Source organism: Mesocricetus auratus, unplaced genomic scaffold (genome assembly GCF_017639785.1).
Source record: "Mesocricetus auratus isolate SY011 unplaced genomic scaffold, BCM_Maur_2.0 Super-Scaffold_100033, whole genome shotgun sequence".
NCBI classification, from domain to species: domain Eukaryota; kingdom Metazoa; phylum Chordata; class Mammalia; order Rodentia; family Cricetidae; genus Mesocricetus; species Mesocricetus auratus.
The window spans coordinates 5,630,674-5,652,346 of record NW_024429213.1 but is presented as its reverse complement, the minus strand read 5'-3'; the positions used below and the strand labels follow the sequence as shown (position 1 = coordinate 5,652,346).

The 21,673-nt window shown below is 40.0% G+C and overlaps 1 protein-coding gene and 1 pseudogene across 3 annotated transcripts in view; one reads left to right on the top strand and one right to left on the bottom strand.

Moving 5' to 3' along the window:
- Positions 1 to 9,572, bottom strand: part of LOC110342832 — a 66,829-nt pseudogene extending 57,257 nt beyond the window's left edge.
- An 822-nt stretch (positions 9,573 to 10,394) lies between these two features.
- Positions 10,395 to 21,673, top strand: part of Maoa (monoamine oxidase A) — a 63,592-nt gene continuing 52,313 nt past the window's right edge. The window contains exon 1 of one of the 3 annotated variants that reach the window (XM_013120878.3): positions 10,395 to 10,661. In XM_013120878.3, the coding sequence (XP_012976332.3) occupies positions 10,589 to 10,661 (73 nt within the window). In that variant the 5' untranslated portion in view covers positions 10,395 to 10,588. The remainder of the gene's footprint in view (positions 10,662 to 21,673) is intronic. The other 2 variants (XM_040733659.1, XM_005080545.4) reach the window with 2 other exon arrangements.

The window sequence follows — 21,673 nt, the reverse complement described above, 5'->3', positions numbered from 1 at the left end:
GAGGTCAGCATGGGACTTATCCAGACCCCTTAAATTTGGGTGTCAGTCAGGAGGCCTTGGCAGATCTATGGGGCCATGGGTAGTAGATCAGTATTTATCTTTGGCATCTGAATGGACTTTGGGGGCCCATTCCACACGGACGGATGCCCCGCCGAGGATGATATGACAGACTTTGGAGATCCCCCATGGAGGGCCTCACCCTCCCTTGGGAGTGGAGTGTGGATTGGGTGAGGGGGCTGGGGGGTAGGGGAGGCAGGGGAGGAGGGGAGGGAGAGAGAGTTGGGATTGACAAGTGAAGCAAGCTTGTTTCTAATTTAAATAAAAACATTAAAAAATAAAAAAGAAACAAAAAACCAAAAGGGCTGGAAAGATGGCTGAGTAGGTTAAGTCATTAGTCACTAGACCTGACAACCTATGTTTGATCCCCATGACCCATACAGTCGAAGGAGAGAACCAACCCTCACAGACTTTTGAACACACTAAATAAATACTGAATAAATAAATGTAAAAAATATGGTGAAAATGAATTTGACTGATGCTACCTAAACTGTCCTAAAGAACTTAAAGGAAAGAATTCTATAGTGTTTCTGGATCAGTAAATTTAGAATGGTATATTGAGCAAGTTTATATACCGTATTACAATCTTATTTTTAAAAAAATATTTTTTTTCTGTGACAGAATCTAGCTATTAACCCCAGGATGGCCTTGAGCTTTTGATACTAATGCCATCGTCCCAAGGGTACAACATATAAAGTAGATATAATTTCAGTTTGGTTATCAGTTGCCCTAGAAGGTACTATTTCCATAGTTGTCCATATTGCAGTGTCAAATGAGATAAAGAGGATAAGACAAACTCACTTGGAATTTGCTGTTGGTTTTGAGACAAGGTCTCTCTCTATAGCCTAGGGCGGCAGTCCTCATATTTTATAAGCTTCCTGTGTGCCGGGATACATGTACCACACCTTTACTATCTAGGATTGCTAAATAGACTTCAAAGACTGGCATGTTTACAATGGAATGGGTTGCTTAACCAGTCATGATGAAGGATCCACAGATGCTTGACCTCACTGGGTGTGGAGAAAAACAGTTAAAGGATAAACTGAGAGCTGAAGCTATGGAAGACAGCAGATATAGTTCTGTGGAGGTGTCAAAGACCACAACCTCAGCATAGTATTTTTTGGGTCTAGGGACAAAAAGATGTTAATAGTGATTGCAAAAACACTTGAAATTTCTTTCCTGTTCTATAGTCACTTGTTGGCCCTCACTCCTGTGGACCAAATCAACAAGAACTTCAAAGGCAATCACCAAAATGATGCATCTTAAGGGGGTCACAGCAGGACAGAGGATAGAAACTGGGCGTGGAGGACAGAGAAATGGAGGAAAGCACTTACCCTCAGCCCTTTTGGATGGTGTTCATACAAAAAAAAGTTCAGGAAATTGAAGCTAGTTATCTCGTTTATAATTCAAGTTCATCTTTAAATGGATGCTTTTAAGGAAGGTCCTGTTTGCCTCTAGTTCCATATTGATCAAATGGTGTAGATAACTGTTTGTTTATCATACCATTTTACTTTGCCTTTCTGATCCCAGCCAGTGAGGATGCCTGGAGGTGCAATCTCTAAAACAAGGCTGATTTGAACTTAATTGCTAATCTACTCAAAGAGGGCACTGCCTGGCTTTAAAAACAATTCTTGTTTTTCAAATTGTGTCTTGAAATATTAGAAGTTCAGGGACATGATTTAAAGAAGACTGGACTTAAAGTTGCCTAGAGCCACATGATTCAAAGGGTACTCTGGCTCTTGTCTGTTGAAGGGAAGCAAAAGCAAACGCATTTATAAATGTCAGACATAGCCCTTCTAGTGACTCTAGGGACTATTGATGTAGACAGCCAGAGCCAGCATTTAAAAAATTATCCAAAGGACTTGATTCAATATTGTTGCTTCCCTGGAGTCTGGAAAACAACTTACATTGATGTGCTTAGAAACCTTTACCTTCCCTCAATCCTCTGCCCTGAACATAGGACCTTCTCTTAAAGGGGAAGCAGTTCTTGGGGTTTGAGGTTAAAAACTTGATCTTGAATCATGAAACAGCTGGGATGAAGGATCTGCTATCTCATCACTAGACATTCAATTCTTCTACTCTCAAGTTACTTGTCCTTTGTTAAGGAACTCAATCACATTTATGCTTCATGATCCTAGGAGATGTTTCTGAATTATTTCATTTGATCCACATGTATCCACACCCCAATGGGACTCCTAAACACCACAGGGCCTATTTCAAAGTGTTTTTCTTATTGTTTTCTATTTTTCCCACCCAGTCTTCATTGTCAAGACAGATTAAAGACCAGTTTCACTTCTGTTGGCTCCCTTGAAGATCAGATAAAGGTGCACAAATAATAATAATGATAATAACAATAATAATAATAAAACATTCAAAAAACGTCTGAGGTTGGAGAGACAATATCTCAGTTGGTAAGACGCTAGCCATACATATATGAAGCTATGAGTTTGGTTCCAAGACCAATGCTCTGGCAGATAGAGCGGGGAAGGGCCAGTCCATCCAGTCTCTTCCTGGGGCTGAGTAGGATGGTGAGTGTTGATGATTCAGACCCTCCCCTCTACTAGTTACTGAGATGGGGTGGGGGGTGGGAGGGGATATATACACTGAGTTGGGAGACTTGTCAAAGCAGGATCTCGATTTATTGCAACAGGCAGGAACTTACATAGGGCTGAGGTAGGGGATGGGAATCTTAGGATAGGGTAAGGTGATGTGAGGAGTAAGGGCCAATAATATTCCACGAAGCTGGCAGGTAGCCAGGCAGGAGGCAGTCTTACATCAGGCCTTGCTGAGTCACCCCCATGTGGAGGTTACAGGCCAGAGACAGGTGGCCAAACTCTAGCCAAGCTCAGGAGGTTACACTGGGTCTCACATTCAAACCTTTTTAGGCCTGACACATATATAAAGCCAAACATGATGGTGTGCATACTTTGTGATGACAGACCTAAACAAGCAGAGACAGGTTGACTGGCCAGCCAGCCTAGTTGATCAAGTCCCAGGTCTCACTAAGAGACTCTGTTTCAAAAAACAAGATACATTCCTTTAGGAACAACACCAGAGGTTGCCTTCTAGCCTATACATGTATGTGAGAGTGTACCTGCACACACCTGTATACTCACATGCACAGAAACACAAAAAACATGAATTCTAGCAGACTAAATTAGGTGTTGTTCTAACTTGTTTTCTATTTCTGTGATAAAAACTGGACTAAGGCAACTTTGAGAAGAGATTAGCTAGCCCCTCACTTAGGGAAGTCACCACAGGAACTCAAGGCAGGAATCTGGGGGCAGAAACTGAATTAGAAATTGTGTGTGGCAATGTTGCTTACTGGCGTGATCCCCACGGCTTCTTCAGCCTGTTGTCTCGTACATCCCAGGATGACTTCCCAGGGGTGACACTACCCACACAGACTGAATCCTCCCACACCAATCACAAATCAAAGAAATGCCCCCACAGACTTGCACACAGGCCATTCTGATAGAGGTATTCTCTCAAATGAAGGCCTTCTTCCTAGATGACCCTAACTCATGTCAAACTAAAAAAAACCTAACTAGATCATGTGTCAAATGAACATTACCAGCAACATATATGCTACTTTTTCCTCTCCTCGAGAATTAGATAATTCAGGGAAGAGGCAAAATAGAAAGAGATGTCAAAGAACACTCAAAGAAAACAACACAATAATGTAAGGTATGAACTTTTCTTGTCATAAGAACAAGATAGCTGAATACAAGGGATTGAAAGAAGAGCTACGTTTGAGTGCAAATTTCCTTTCTCCCTCTCCTGTGAACTTATAACCTATGGACTATTCATTTTTCGGTCATATTAGAGCAGGGATAGGCCTGTGCTTCACTGGTAGTGTTCTTTCTTAGCATGTGGAAGACTCTGGATTCCATCTCTAACATCAAAAAATTATATTGAGCATTTTTGTTGTTTTATTTTACTTTGTCTCTTTCTCTCTTGGAAGTACTCTTGAATAGGAAAACAACTGACACACATTTATTTTTCCACATCAATATAAAGAAGTATACAAACCCAGTATGGTGGTATACGCCTATAATTCCAACACTCAGGAAGCTGAGGCTGGAGGATGTTGAGTTTAAGGCCAATTTTGAACTTTCTAAAAAAAGTAAAAAGCCCCAAAGAAATATATTTGCTTCTGACATTCCTAAGAGACACAATCTCCCTGCAGATTCACAGTACCTCTGACTCTTATAATCGTCCTTTCAGTTTATCTGCAACAATCCCTAAGCCTGAGGTGTAGGAGATGTCTCAGTTGTGACTGGGATCCACAGCTCTGTGTTTTGATTGGTTGTGGTTTTCTGTAATTGTCTCTGTCTGTTGCAAAGAGAAGTTTCTTTGATGAGGGGTGAGGACTACATTTTTCTGTGGATATTAGAATCAATACTTAGAATGTGGTTAGGTAGTATGATGGTTAGACGTATGAATGTAGGCAGAGGAAAGCTTGCAAGACCTCAAACCTACCAAAGAACTACAAGCAACTAAGGAATGCCGAGGACTGGAGTCTTTCTCCAGTGACATGAACACCAATTGGTTATCCAATACCAAATGGTGAGCTCTGAAAACATACATGGGAGTAAATTTTTGCAAAATTAGAAGGGTCTCTTGTTTTGTAATACATACACACATACACACACACATATATATTTCTCTATCTCTACCTCTATATTTCTCTATATCTACCTATTATCTATCTCACATCTGAGGACATGAATTGAGAGAGAGGAAGGAGGAATATATGGGAGGTTTTTGAATACCAGTAGGATTATGTTCACTAATTGTGAGTTAAAAATCCAAAATAATAATGGCTTCAAGAAAAAGGACTGTACCGACAATGTAAACAATACTAGCAGATGCACATACTCGTAACTACTAGCCTCCTTAATCTCATGGTCTCAGATAGCAACTTGAATTCTGCCATTCATGTCTGAATTCCAGGCAGCAGAGAGGGGGAAGAAGACGGACAATCCTTTCATTTAAGAAAACTTCATGAGACTTATACATGATTAGAAATCCCATATCTAAGCTTTACTCATGTTTATTGATCAAAACTTAGTCATTTTCAGCTACAAGGGAGGAAGGAAAACTATTTGCTCTCAGTTAGACCTTACTATGTAGACCAGGTTGGCCTTCAATTCTTGGTCTTCCTATTTCAGCCTCTCAAGTGTTAGGATTAAGATAAGAGGGCCCCTATTGGGGCTGGAGAGATGGCTCAGAGTTTAAGAGCACTAGGCTGCTCTTCAAGAGGTCCTGAGTTTGATTCCCAGCACCCACATGGTGGCTCACAAGCATCTATAATGAGATCTGGTTCCCTCTTCTGGCAAGAACACTGTATAAATAATAAAACAAACAAAACAAAAAAGAGGGCACCTATTTAAAAATATGTTCTTTTTTTAAAGGTTTATTTTATTTTTTGTTTATGTGTATGTGTGTGTCTACAAGACTATACACCATATGTGCGGATGCCCACAGAAGACAGAAGAAGGTATCAGATCTCCTGGGACTGAAGTCACAGACCAAGTGTTTGTGATGTGGGTGCTGAGAACCCAACCCACATCCTCTGAATAGTGGAAAGTGATCCTAACTGCTCAGTCATCTCTCCAGGTTTCCTGGTGCTGGTCAAATGCAGTTCTTAAAACCTAAATCAACGGAGAAGGAATAAAGCAGTGGGTCTCAACCTGTGGGTCAAGATGTCTTGGGGGTTAAATGATCCTTTCACAGGGGTCACATATCAGACATCCTGCACATCAGATACTTACATTATGATTCATAACAGTAGAAAATTACAGTTATAAAGTAGCAACGAAAATAATTTTATGTTTGGGGTAACCACAACATGAGGAACTTTAATAAAGGGTCACAGCATTTGGAAGGTTGAGAAACACTGGGCAAAAGGAAGGAAACCAGGGCCTTCTTGCTTTCTCAAATGAAATGCCAAAGGTGTATATTTTGAGGTAGTATATTCTGAATGTCATCACTTTTCTTTTTTTCTCCTTTCCTTCCTCCTACCCTTCCTTCCAATTTTGTGTGTGTGTGTGTGTGTGTGTGTGTGTGTGTTAGGTATGAATATTAAACCAAGAATTTCATAATGCTAGGCAAATACTTTATCACTGAGATATGATCTCAGGCCTTTTGTTTTTATCTTGAGACAGAGGTAAGTTGCCCAGACTTGCCTCAAAATTATTCTGTAGCTTAGGAAGTCGTGAAGTGGCAATCTTTTTGTCCCTGACTCCCAAATAGTGAGATTACAGGTCTGTGCCACTAGGCCCCACATAGATTTTTGTTTTTTCAAATATTTGCTATATAGCCCAGGCTAGCCTTGAACTCCCTATTTGCTTGCCTCAGCTTCTGGTGCTGGGATTACTACCATGCCTGACTTAGATCAGGATAATTTTCTATATTATATTATTAATTTCTTCTCATTTATTTATTCTATTTCTCATTTGAAATTCACTATATTTTAAAATTATATTCAATAGTATTTGTTCTGTTTACTTTTCAGATTGCTAAGCGGTGGCCATTTTCATATTCCACTGGTTAGCAAGTCCATTTTTATTTTTTTCATAGTTTTTCTGTGTGAGGGTGTCAGATCCTTTGGAGTTGGGGTTACAGACAGTTGTAAGCTGCCATGTGTGTGCTAGGAATTGACCCTAGGTCCTCTGGAAGAATAGCCAGTACTCTTAACTGCTGGCCATGTCTGCAACCCCTCCAAGTCCATTTTTAAAGCTGAGTATATCCTTAGGTTCTGTTCAGAAAGAGAGGTAAAGTGGTCTTTCTGCCTTTTCTTTTCTTCTTCCTCTTTCTCTATCACTCTTTCTGCTTGAATGAATCATTTATTTTTTTCATCATAATTAGTAACATACTGGTCAATACTTTTTAATTCAAAATGCTCTAAACTGTTTGCCCCAATACTTGATGCTGAAAAATTTTAACCTATACAACAGTTAAAAGACATTCTGTTCAACATCAATAACAATATATGCTCTACCTCAAAGAACTTCAACCTTCATCTCCTGAGAATAAGAATATTATTCCCTGTCCTAACTGTACTAGCATTATCTTAAGGTGAATGCACTTTTCTGGGGTCCCTGACCTGTCCCACTGAATTGATCCTTAGGGCAGGAAACATGAGCATGGAGAAAACAAAGCATCTCCACCTAAAAGGAGATTTATTACTTATACTAGCACTTGGGAAGATCACCTCAAGTTTGAAGTCAACCTAATCTACATAGTAAGTTCTACTCCAGCAGGGGGAGCTGCACAATGGCACCATGTCTTAATAAAACAAAACAAAATACAAAAGCAGCCATTTCTTTGTATGCTGACTATTTGACACTTTTTGTAAAGAAGAACTTCCCACTTTCATTCATTATTTGTGTGTGTGTGTGTGTGTGTGTGTGTGTGTGTGTGTGTGTGTGTGTGTGTGTGTACACTGATGACTGCACGCCATGACATAGTTATGGAGATCAGAGAACAAGTTTCAGGGGCAGTTTCTCACCTTTCACCATGGTCTCCATGGACTGAATTTAGGCTTTTAGGCTTGTGTGTCAAAACCTTTTACTGCTAAGCCACCATTTTTAAGCCCTTTCTCTTTATTTGTAACAGGGATACAGAGCTGAAACACATTGGTGTGGCACAATGGGCTTTGTGGTTTTCTTACTAAGACTCATCATCATTTTTGTTTCTGTTATGAGATAAGGTCTCACACTATAGCCCATGCTGGACTAGAGAATTCATTATATAGTTTAGGTTAATCTCAAACACACTCTTTCTGCTTTAGCCTCTGGAGTGCTGGGATTATAGGTATATGGCACCATAGCAAGCCTCATAATTGTTTTTAAAAATTATGTTTGCTTACTTATTTTGTGTATGGTGGGGCACACCTATACCACAGTGCACATTCAAAGGTCAGAGGATAGTTTGTAGGAATTCTTTCTTTCCTCTATCATTTGTGTCCTGAGGCTTGAACTCAGATTAGCAAATTTGGCACCAAGATCTTTTATCTATGGAGAACTATCTCTCTGACCCCATTTCAATTCTTTTTAATACTCAAATTGTTTCAATTTTATTTGGTGACATTACTTACAGCAAAAGTGACTTCTGATTGCTAAGTAGTATCTGCACTGAGACATTCTAAAAAGCTATAAATTACTGATACCAGCATAATTTCTTTCTTTGAAGTGTGATGACTGCTAACCTGCATTATTATTATTATTTTATTATTATAAAACATACTTTGCTTCTATGAGGTATAAGGCTGCAAACAGAATCCTGTTCCCTTAGACCTAAAGTATCACTTGAAAGACTAGAGAGAACAGCTGTAACCCAGCTGTTTGGACTGTTCTGTGATTTGCTAATCAGAATTCTTGTGGAAAGAAAGCATTAAATGCTTGATGGCAAGTGGTAGTTTTTGCTGTTTACTCCTTTCAGCTGATTTACAACCAACATAGGTATATTTATGAATTTGGACTGTTTCACAAAATCCATGAAGATGTCTTAACAAGTGAAGGAACTAGTTAGCCTTCTCCCCACCCCCACCCCTAAGGCCTGGAACTCACACGGTAGCTTAGGCCGGAAATCTTTCCTTCTTGACCTCCAGAATGCTTAGATTACAAGAATGTGGCACTATCCTCTACACGGCCGCACAAATTTTTTTTCTTTTCTTTTTTTTTTATTTGCACCTTAAACATCCTTTAGCTTTCATTTTTAAATTTCGCTACCACTTAATTTGCCGTAGCTGAGCCATTTTTCTCGCATACTTGTTTGGACTCTGGTACCAAACTACGTCTGCCCAAAAACACACCACGGAAAACACAGCAGGGCCAGGGTTTTAGCTCAGGCAGTTTGCCGGCTTTCCCTCCCCCCCAGTCCCGCCCCGTCTCGCCCCCGCCCCCGCCCCCGCCCAAGGAAGGTGTGCGGCTGCGCGGCAGGCTCCGCCCCCCTCTACGTCACCATAGGGCGAAACCAAAGTGAGCTAGGCGGCGTTTTGTTACTTCGTCCTTCGGGGTTTTTCTCCTTTACATATACGCTTTCTGGAGCCCGCCTCGGCTCACATGCCGCGACTTGAAAGGGCACCATGAAAGCGGCAGGCTAAGAATCCGCAGCAGCGCGCGCGCGGGCTCGTTCACGGGCGCCCCCCCCCCCTGTTCGCGGTGGTATCGTCCGAACCCTGAGGGCCGAGTATAAGTATCGCCCGTGGGCGGGAGAGGCGGAGTCGCCCCGCGTCAACGCTGACGCCTCGTCTCCCCGCCTCCCAGGGGGCCGGGCGCTTGGGTTGGGCCTCGGACTGGTAACGGTTGGGCCCTGACAGCCCAGCGCTGTGGAGGGGAGGGTTCAGGGTAGTCACTCGCGGCGTCCCGCCGCTGGGAGAATTATGTCCGAAAATAAGCCCGTCTTCCCCTTAGGCGACGGCACGCGTAGCCGCAGAACCAGGGTCCGCGAGGTGGAATGGGCCCCCGAACTCCGGGCTAACCCTACCCTGACCCCTGAGGGCGCATCTCGCCTGGAAAGCACCTCTAGCAGCTCCAGCGAGGTGTCCAATTCTCAGTGGCAGACCGCCTCCCAATCCTTATCCTCGCCTCAGACGACCAAGTCCATTCAGGAGCTGGTTGATTCCTTAATTTCCACCAGCCTCCCTCAGCTCAAAGATGATTCTAGCCCGAGCAATGGCCCCAACTCAAAGTCTTGTTCCTGGGACTTAAACGTCCACAGCCAGAGCGCTCAGGTCCCCAGACCTGCCGCGGATTCCCCCATCTCCCAGCGCTTATCTCTACGAGGACCCATCCCACTCCCGGATTCATCCGGATACTTTGCGCACAGGTCCTTGGTGACTTCTGGGCAAATGTCTTCAGTGGCTTCAATACTTAGCACTTCTGTACAGTCAGAACTAGGGTCTATTCCTGCCTCAAAGATCAGCACTCCCGGAGGGTCGGTAGATGGTTCCATTCCATCTCCATTGTCTAGCTATTCCTGGGGGTTGCCACTTGAATATCCTGTACAAAGTAACATGTCCCTGCCTTCGTTACCACTACCTGACACTCCAGAAAATACCCCAGTGGTGTCGACAGAAGTCTTCCCCAGGCAGTCTATGTCTGTCTCTGCTTGGTTATCCACAGCATCACCGGCACACATTTTCCCTTTCCAGCTGCCATTACAAAGACCTCTGGGGTTCGATAGCTCAGAACCTGTGTCACAAACTTCCTTACTGTGTAACCCCGGGGGTTTGATGCAGGGGCCTTCTTGCCACGCCCCTTCAGTTCCTTTACTAGGGCCTTTCGAGCCTTGTGAGCTGGGCTCTCCCTGGGTATCTCAGCAAGGATCAGCTCCGCCCCTGAGCTCTCCCCTTGTCACTGCACAAGGGCCCGCTCCGCCCTCAGAGCCGGGCTCCCCCCGGGTATGGGTAGAAACATCGGCTCCGCCCCTGGACACCAGGCAAGGGGCGGTACAAGGGTCTGTTTCACCCGGGGCGGTCACCCCTTTTAAGCCAAAGTCTTCGGAGAATCTCACCCAAATCATGACGAATCTGGAGAAGCCTAATATCACAGGCCACATGTTCGACGTAGTCGTGATTGGAGGCGGCATCTCAGGTCAGTTTGGATCTTTAACAGTAGGTTAAGGGGCCCTGGATGACCAGGATAGGGAACTTGCAATATTCTTGCTGTGTTTGGCAGGGTCTTTCTCCTGCCTGTGAGAATGTTCCTATGGCAGGGCCCCAGATCCTGCCAGATGGGAGCGGGGGTTGGTCCCTTTGCTTGGTGGTATGCATTGGTGGAGGGAGACAAAATAATTTGACTCCTACTACTAAACACTAATGATTAATTAGCTCTTGCTGTGTAGTTACATTTAGCATATTAAGTGAGTTTCCTCTGTCCTCTCAACAGTCTTGTGGGTGGGCAGCATATCTGCTATTTTACAAAACCAAGAATCTGTGGTTTGAGAGTTTCAGTAACTCTCCCGAGGTCTAATCGCCTCCCTGGGAAGCTACAGAGCTGTTTTCTTCCATTTAAGACCTTCACTTGGCATTCTTGAGGTGGTTGCTTGGCCTCCCTGATTTCACACCCCTTCCTCTGAACAGAATATCCGCGAATGGAGGGATGGCTGTACTGTTGAAGTAGTAGGAGTTCTGCTCTCTTCCAAAGTACCATTCCTTAGAAAATTTGAGTAGGTAAAAAATAAGGAGGCAGAATCCTTTGGGAAAAGGTAATTTTTTAAGGAGCTGTAAGATTCAACATACTCCTGATGTTTTTTTCAGAACTTGAATAAAAGTATAGGGTATTTGTTGCCCAAAGGGAATCTCTAAATAAAGCAGGAGCTGAGGGCAAGTCAGGGAGTGAGTATCTTGGTTAACAGCTACACTGCCTGCACCTTGTCCTGAGGTCCTGGCTTGGATGTTTCATCAAGTAAGAGGTACATGAGCTTCTCTGTTTTCCTGGAAACCTCTTCAATATTTGTATATTAAATTGCCACTTATATCCTCATATTGGAAAATTTTAGGGATTATTATTTGGCTCTAGGTAGAAGCCCAAGCTGAAGTGTCGCCTTTCCCTCAACTGTTAATAATTTCAGAGACACATCTGCCAAACCTACCTTAGAAAGAGGAAGACAGAAAAGGGAATAAATAGGGTGGGTCCAAATTATCCATTTTATTGTATGTCCCTTTTGAGTAGACCATAGATGTGCTTATATATTAATTTATCCTGTTCATGGAAAACAATCTTAATCACCAGATTAGTATGAGTTGTTGCTTTGGTAGTTCTAGCCAGTGGCAGCAATAGAATGCATTTCTGCTGAAGGATCAGAGGGGGAGAAGCAGATTCTGGTGAAGACTTAGAAAAAGTAGCATTTCTCAGTTTTTCCTTCTTTTGTTCCTTCCTTCAACAAATACTTGTTGAGTATCTACAGGTTAGTGGATTGGTGTTTCCAAAATCCTGGTCCTTCTAGGCAAGTACTGTAGAAGCAATGTGATTTGTTAATCACTGGAATATAAATATGATAATATGTAGTATAAATTGATTAACACCATATCACATTTTCTTTTGTGCTTGGACTTTATTCTTGTCCTTTTCTTGGTTTGTCTCCAGTGTGTTCCTCAAAGAAAGCATTGTCTTTTTAAAGTTTTTTGATGTTTTGTTGTGAGTATAAGCATTAGCCGCTAAAGTCTCTCCTGCCTGACTTTTTAAAATTTTATGAGTCCATGTCCCATGTATCTCAGGATGGCATCCAACAGAATATGTAGCCAAGGATGAACTTGAACTTCTGATTTTCTAGCATCCAACTACCAAGTGCTCAGATTGCAGATGTGGGATAACATGCCTGCTTTGTGTAGTGCTAGGATCAACCCAGGGTTTTATTCCTGGTAGGCAAGACCTCTATCAAGTGAGGTGCCTCCCGGAGTCCTGGCTTGTTTTTCTTTTGTCTAATTGTTTGATCTGTCTCCATTTTCACACTTGACTGCTAATATTTTGTCATCAACAGAAGTGTATTTAGCATGTAGCTGGTGAATCTTAAAAACCTGAGGTCCCTTCTGGTTTCATTCTAAATAAATTACCAGCTACACACTGAGTCATGTTACAATTTTGCTGTCTTCTTTTATTTTGTGGTGGTGCTGGACTGAGACAGGGTCTCATGTAGCATAGGCTATACTTGAAATCCCTGTGTATCTAGAATGGATTTGAGCTTCTAATCCTTCTGCTTCTTTTTCAAAATACTGGGGTTATTCTTGTATGATACCATACCTGAGGTATTGGTTTCTTATTTTTTTTAGAGAGAGCATCCAACTTATATGAAGCCCCACAAAATATTTGTACCTATTCCTGGGAATTATTAATTAGTTCATTTCTTTGGTAGGGGGCATAGAGAACATTTTTTGCTCAGTATACTTACTTATTTCAGACACCAACTTTCAGTTTGCCAGAAACAATGGGAAAAAAGGATTTGGTTTTCCTTAGTATCAATTACACCAGTCAGATCTGAGAGATTTTAGGAGCCAAACTGACTAGAAAGATTCCTGTCTTTGGATTGCCATCCACAGCTATGCTAGTTGATTTATAACTAGCATAGCTGTGGATGCCTGTCTGACTCAGGCATTAGATACAGGCTGTATGTTTCATAAATGAGTGAGAGTATTCTTGTGCTCTCCACAGCACATCTCTTTATGTAGGCATGGCCATATCCCATGGTATGAATCCCATGATATAGTCCCTTTGTTTCTTTGTTTTCACACAGGTTGTTTGGACACAGGGGCTTCACATTTTACATTTGTCTGTAGTTAAGGCTGCCATGAACTCCTGATCCTCCTGTTTCTATCTCTCAAGCTCTAGGATTAAAGGTAAAGGCCACTCCTTCCAGCTCCTGAATCAAATCTATGTATTTATTGAAGCTGATTTGGAAGATTGTTTTACAGTAATATTATTAACATAGATTTTAAGCACAAGGGTTAAGGAACTGTGGCAATCTGGAAGGAAGTTAAATACACTCCAAAGCATGGGTTTGCGTTTCTCAAAAAAGAGAATTTTAAATGCTTTGGAATGTTCCTTAAAACTTGCCTGTTAGGATGTACATACTCTTATCATGCTACCTATGCAACTATACTCTGGCCAATAATTAGCATTTGCCTCGTAGCTCTCAGAAGAGGACATATTCTAAATGACATTGCTGAGAATTGATTCATATTTAGAAGGCTTTGTCTTTGTACAAAGAATATTTCCATCAAAAATAAAAGACAGAACATTTCCAACAACCATAATACCCTATTTTCTATCCGCCCATCTAATTAATTTTTATCCTGTGTGAGGGGAAACCCTTTCCATGTTTTCTGTGATACTATTGAATCCTAAAGTTTTATCATCTATTAATCATACTTTTTCCATTTTTTAAATCACCTTGAGTCTCTGCTGTATTTCTTTCTTATTCTATTATTCCAGTGTTCCCTTATCTACAGAAAGCTCTTTAAGTTGAATCTTTTCCTTCCTCTAAACTCATATGCCATAGTTTATCTTTTCATGGATATTTTGCTCTTATAGACTGCAGATTTCTCAGTTCCTTGACTCTTTTCTTGGATACCATATTTTCCATCTTTTGATCCATTATTTTCTCTATTTATTTAATTAATTAATTAATTAATTATTAGACATGGTCTTACATAGCCCAGGCTGAATTTGAAGTCACCCTGTAGTCAAGGATGATCTTGATCTTTGATCCTCTTGCCTCTACTTCCTGAGTGCTAGGATTACAGGTTTGTGTCACCACACCCAATTTTGTTTTCATGCATTGCTAGTGATGGAACCCAGGGCTTCATGCATGCTAGGTGAACATTACCAAATGAGCTACATCTCCAATCATGTCCTTTTCTTTTAGCTTCTATACATCCTTAGTATTTTTTGATGTGCTAGAGAATAAACACCAGGCTTCATATATGTTAAGTACATAGTTCTGTGATCAAATTACATCCTCAGGCCTTCTGTATTCCCTTTTCAGGTCCTTTGAGCTGGACTGACTCATCTTCTACTTCCTCAGTTACCATGTTCATGACCCCATCTCCAGGACAGACACTTGACTCCTGAAGCTTACCTGACTATAATACCTTCCCAGTGATCCTGCTTTACAATAATAACTCTCTCTTCACATCCATCCTGCATGCAGTATTCTTCCAGGCTTGACTGGTTTGGTTTATCCACTTCTTTCTCACCTTTCTACTCAAGTTCTTCAGTGGTCTCATATCTCAAGAACTAATCCACATGGTCAATTATCTGCCTTCACTTTGTTGGACAACTAATATTACCCACTTTTCCTCATATGGATATGAGGTTTAGTCACAGTGCCTTTCGTCGTTGTGTTAGTCTGTTTATTTTGTCCCTTTATGTCTTCCGTGTTTTCATCTTAACATAGGCTTCTAACAGTTCACCCTATCTGTCCTGCAATACCTAGTTGCCTTGGCTCTTGTCTATTTTCATCCCTTCTTAAAGAGATTTTAATCTATGTGTAACAAGGCACACTTATTTTCTGACTCTTATTTCTCAATTTTATTTTTAAGGGCAATGTTTCATTCTCTGATTTTAGATGCTACTTCTTAGTCATAACTGTAACAGTTGGAATAAATGACAAAAATGATATTTATTCTTATCTAAGAATTTCTGAAATGGTTCTTTTTAGAGAGTGAAGAAACTGAAAAGGGCTACCTTCTTAGGACAATATATATTCTTCATAGCACTTTTGAAATCTCAGAGCTTTGGGTCAGAGGGGGCTTAAAAGGCAATCTAGCTAAATCACCTACAATCGTAATCCTCCTGACAGCATCTCCTTAGTGATTATCTAACTATAGCTCTGAATGCAGTTAGGGAAGAGTGAGCACTCTAGTCCTCTGAGCAACCAAGAGCTCTGGCTCTTGAACTTATTCAGACATTTTAGCGCTTCTACCATATACTGAGCAGTAGCTAGATCACAAGGGTAGAGGGATATAAAAATAGCATCTCCTGCTAGAAATGTGCCCTTATCTTCCTACTAGAAGTAGTAAGTAAAAATCAATATGATTATTAACTTTATGACTATGAACAAAGTACTGAGACCTTGAGAAGGAAGTATGGTTTATTATAATAGATAGTGATAAGAAAATTTTAAAAAGACATTCCAAACAGTAGACACAAAAGAGCATTGGGTATGGTCATGAGGGTATATGCCAGACACAAGTAGTACTTAATTTAATTCATGGCAGAAATACCAGGGGATGAAAATAGTTTCTCATTGTACCTGTAGGAATGTGGCCCTGGGAGCTACTTGGAGGATTCAGTGTGCCATGTGTGCCTGTGAGTTTTGTGCTTCAGAACTCTGAAGGATTAGTTAGCATGTACTTAATGAAAATACCTTAGTCATAATGCTGGATAGTTCTTGGTGAATAAAATGTTTTGTTTGCTTGTTTCCAGGTAAATACTAAGTATCATGTAGAAAGAGCTCTCATTATGCACATTTTTTTCTATAGTCAAGCTCTACTATAATTGAGAGTGCTAGCTCCCCAGAACACGGTACTGTATTAAACTAGCAGGGATTGAATTTTCTCATGATCCAAGACAGAAAAGTCATTTTGCAAAAAGAATGGCTAATGTTCTGACTTCTATATACTATAAATTCCCAGACCCTGAAATGCAACACCTGTAAGAATCATTTCTATGAGGATCATTTTAAACATTTTAACCCAGAACTTGGCAACACATTTTAAAGAGGGTACTGGTTTTTGATAGCTTAGTTATTGCATACTCTGAGGTTCAGTGAGCATGAGAATTGTGTGCCTTGTAGGATACTTCTTTCCTTTAATTTGATTTTTTCATTCAAAGCGCACCAGTAAACTTTCATTCAATTGTGTGAATTATTTTTATTATTTTTGAACAGTGATTCAAGAGTTAAATTTATTTGAATTCTGATTAAATTATCTTTTTAATGGTCAAATGAACTTTTGGATGGACCTGACACTGACTGGGTAGTTTTAACATTTAATCAGTGCTAATTGATTTGAATTTGTACATAGCTCTCAGCTAATGTGATAAATGTTTTTAGGAATAAACTTAAGTATAATATAATTACATGGACCACAGAGACCAAGTATGGAGAAAAGGAATGTTATAATGCATTATTGATGAAATTGTACCTCATAATCTGTATAATTGTGGTGGAGAGATCTTTTAACATGAAAAATCTTGCAGCATTTGGATTCAGCAGTAGCCAGAAATAGTGAGGACGTATTGTATCTTTCTTTCATATACTGGAAATTGTAAAATTGTCCAACCCTGTGGTTTAGATATACTTTATAAATATTTACCTAGTGAGTGTACATGCATGTTTGAGATGCATGGATTTCATAATAGGGGTTATTTTTTAAGATTGAGTGATTAGAACTTTACCAAAATTTTCTAAATGTTGTGAGCATTTGAGACAAGTTGAGTGTTTAGGCTATTTTCCCTCTTTATTGTGACAAATATTTAATTTTAAACAGCAATTTGCATTTTCCTTTAGGCAACACTGCCCTTGTTACCTAGCATTGCAAATTGGGGAGATTTAAAGCCTTTTAGTTGTGGTTTTGTTATATAGTGGTAGGATTAAATGGAAGTATAGCTCAGTGGTAGAGTACACACATGCCTGGTATAGGCAAAGCTGTGAATTCAGTTACCAGTACTGAAAAAAGGAGGAGGGCAAGGGATGTAGCTCAGGTAGATAAAGTTCTTGCCAGCATGCATGAAGCCTGGGTTTGGTCTCCAGCATTGCATTGACCTGACATGTTGTTATACACCTGTAATTCCACTCAGGAGGTGGAAGCAGGAGGATAGAAGTTGAGGGTCATATTCAGCACATAGTGTGTTTGAGGTCATTGTGGGATATCTCAAGAAAAAAAAAGAGGTTGTATTACATTACATGTAATATTTCAGTATTGTCTTTTCTTGATAACTAATCAGCTTCATAAATGTTTTCATCTTTGGGTTTAGTTTTCTACCATTCCTTAGCACTAATTTCTTCCATGCTTTATTCTGGAATTGGTTTGCTTTACCTTTTATACTGACTCCCTGTAGTAGCGTAAATTAGCACCCAGGTCTCTTCACAGATGTGTATTCACATTTCCCCATGGCTTCTCTAAGTCTTTGTTTAAAAGCACTTTTCCAGTTGGCAGGTCAAAGTAAACAAGACTCCACTTATTAACAGTATTTGATTGAACAGGGAAAGAGTGTTAAACAAGGTGATTAACTGAGAGTTATTTATGTGTTAACCATGTCTGAGGGTCTTAATAACTGCTCATAAGATTTCAAAAGGACCAAAATCGAAGCTCAAAAAAGCAAATGCATTACCAAATATCCCAGAAGTCTCAATGACCTAACTAGATTTTTATCTTTAAAAATATTTTCAGGACAGTACTTTTCTATCATCTCACTAGTTTGCTTTGATGACTTATCCATGGATGTGTAGTAACCATTGTTACTTTGAGAATTGGTGCGCTAAAACCTAATAGCTGTTACCTGAGAGTAATTTACACATGCGACTGACTGTATTATACTGATATTGTTTCATGGACAGTTATATTGAAAAGGGTGGGGTATCTTCTAAGGTGTGGAAACTCTCATGTGATAAACATATTTGTCTTTAAATGTTTACTGTTATTGCCTTATCGGTGTGTGTGTGTGTGTGTGTGTGTGTGTGTGTGTGTGTGTGTATGATTGTGGATGTGCAAGTGCTGTTCTCTCCTCTCACCTTTATGTGGGTCATGGGAATTGAGCACAGATCACCAGGCCTATGCAGTAAATGCCTTTATTAACCGATCCATCTAGCCAACCCTTATATACTTTTATTTATTTCTTTTTCTACATTTTAGATATCTTTATTTTATGTGTGTGAGTATTTTTGCCTACATTTATGTATGTACTGTGTGTGTCTAATGCTTGAGGAGGTGAGAAGATAGCAATAGTTTCCCCTAAAACTGTAGATATAGATGGTTTCGAATCACCATATAGATGCTGGGAACTGAACCCAGTTCTTATGTAAGAGCAACAAGTTCTCTTAACCTCCAAACCATGTCTCCAGCCCATGCATCCCTATATACTTTTAAAATAGTGAATTTAGGATACTGTGTAGAGATTATACAGTTGTAATTAGTGATTCTTAACTTTTTGGACCAAATATACCCATGAAATATGGGTATGATAGCTTACATTACATTGTTAATTCTAGCTCTTAGAAAGCTGAGGCATGATAATTACCTCAATTTGGAAGTCAGTCTGGACTAAATGGTGAGTTCTAGATCAGCCTGAACTACAGAGTGAAACCGGTTCATAAACTAAAGGAAGATGCTAGGGAAATGGCTCAGTGGGTAAACTGTTTTCTCTACAAGCATGAGGACCTGAGTTTAGAACCTAGGAAACCACAGAAAAAGTCAGGTATGGAGGTGCCTGTATGAAAGTTGAGCTCTGGGTAAGCTAGTATGGGCTGGGGCTATGTAAGCAGACAGATCCTGGAGACTTACTGGTCAGATAGTCTAACAAAAAGGCAAGCTGCAGGGTCAGTTACAGACACTGCTTCAAAAAATTAGTTGGTAAACTGGTAGAGGAAGATTAAAATTAACTTCTGCCTTCCTTAGTTGATCACATAGGTAATGTACCATAGGTCCCTACCACACACATATGGTAGAGGAGAGGGACGATAGAGGAAAAAGAAACCACCACACAAATATTCCCTTGAAAATCTGGTCAAATCTATTTGAATTTTTCATGTTAAAGAAGGTCATATTTTTATATATAGACTTTTTGCCTTTTGTAATGGGTTAATATTGTGTATTCTTGAAATCTTTTCATTGTCATGGTGCCTGCAGTGTAATTTGGACTGATACTGAGCTCTCACAGAAGTGGTAAAACATGAATTGTAAGAAAATCCAATTTGATGTTGAGTTGCATGCTCTTAATCTCAGCATTTAGGAGATCAGGAGGATTAGGAGGTAGTTAAAACTCTTTTTTTGGCTACATACCAAGTTCAAAACCAGTCCGAGTTGTATGAAAATGTGTCTCAAACAAATAAGTGGACAAACACAAAGATAAGTTTACTAACGTAAGAAAGTTAGTAGTAAATAGACTATTATGAAATAGTCAAAACGTTCATACTAAAACTAATGAATTTACATTTTCTTTTGTTCTGTTCATTTCTTTTTCTCTCTCTTTTTTGAGACAGTGCCTCATGTACTCAAACTAACTTCAAACACATTATGTAGTTGAGGATGACTTTGAACTTCTGATTTCCCTGTATCCACATCCTAAGTGCTGGGATTATAGGTTGAAGCCAGCTTTTATGGTTCTGGGGATCAAATCCTTGGCTTTATGCATCCTATATAAGCACTCTACCAACTGAGCCATTTCCTCGGTCAATAAGATTACTTTTAGTCATTTTAAAAGGTTAATATTTAGAGATCATACATTTTGAAGTGAAGGTGTTGATATTAAATATGCACTCACTGTTTATTATGTATCTATTATATATTATAAAGATAATTGGCCTTTGAAGGCATTAGATAAAATTCTGATTCACATGAAAGAAACAAGTTTGATCAGAGGGTGTTCTGTAATTTATCTGTTAACTCATTTTTCTATACGGTAAGACCCCTCTATGTAGCAGGAGTTGTATCTACGAATCTGAGGTGATGCTGGTACTTGCTAAGCATTCCTAACTTGAAGATAAAACTATCTGAAAGTTTTCAAGTGCTCACTTGATGCCACATGTGGAAAATTCTGTATCTGACATGTGGCAGGTTACACTCAGAAAGCACATGAAATATTCTGAAATCTAAAAGACTTAGGGTCCTAACTATTACAAGATGAGGTATATTCGGCATATGCTTAAGATTGGTTCACAGAGTCAGGGGCACAGGAGAGGGAATTATTTCATGGAGGAAGTAATAATTGACAAAAGTGTTCTGGATTTTAGATAAGTTATGAACTACAATGAAGATGATATTTAAAGTGATCATTTCCAAATTAAATGAGTTAACTGAACTGTGGCTTACATTAAAACCCATTCATTTATTCATCCATCCATCCATCCATCCATCCATCCATCCATCCATCCATCCATCCAATATTTGTCAATGGAGTTTCACTATGTGCCTTCAGTAAAATTTGTAAGGTCTATTCTCTGTTTCCCAGCTTTGAGAATGTTGCCTAGAAAATTTAGTGTAAGCTGATATTTGATTATACTTTTTATTATCCATGGAGTATTAAGTTCAAGAATCCAAGTGTAGCCAGGCGTTGGTGACGCATACCTTTAATCCCAGCAGAGGCAGGTGGATCTCTGTGAGTTCGAGGCCAGCCCGGTCTACAGAGTTATAGGACAGCTTCCAAAACAATACAGAGAAACCCTGCCTCGAAAAACAAACAAAAAAGAATCCAAGTGTGAGGTTATATAGGAATTATGTTGGTCATAAAGTAGTAAGGAATTAACTATGTACATTCTGGGGTGATGGTCAATATTAAAAGTTGGGAATATCACTTCTAGTAATAATTTTGTGAGGTGTTAGAGGATAAGCCATGACTATATCAAAGCTTTTCTCCAGTACTTAACTTCCATTATAGCTGTTATGATGTTATTTAACCTAGGGCCCTGCCTTCAGAAGTTTATTGCTGTAACTATTTGAACAATCTTGAAAATGATTAAACCAGTTTTTCCTAATTGCATTTTGATGCACAGTCTTAAAAAAATAACAGAGTGTGGAGAAATGCTGAATTTAATGATTCCTCTTCTTCTTTATTTTGCTGCAGGACTGCTCAAGGTCTTTAAACAGCTTTGTCTGGAAATTTATCCCAAAAGATGTATAAGGATCCCAACTTTTATGAACATTAATACTCTTTCTTAGAGTGTCTTTTTTGTTTTTTTTTGAGACAGGATTTCTCTGTGTTGTTTTGGAGGCTGTCCTATAACTCACTCTGTAGACCAGGCTGGCCTCCAACTCACAGAGATCTGCCTGCCTCTGCCTTCCGAGTGCTGGGATTAAAGAGGTGCGCCACCAACGCCTGGCCTCTTGGAGTGTCTCTTCTGAGAATCAGTGTTCATCAAACTTTTGGGGAATTATGGCTTTAAATTTAGC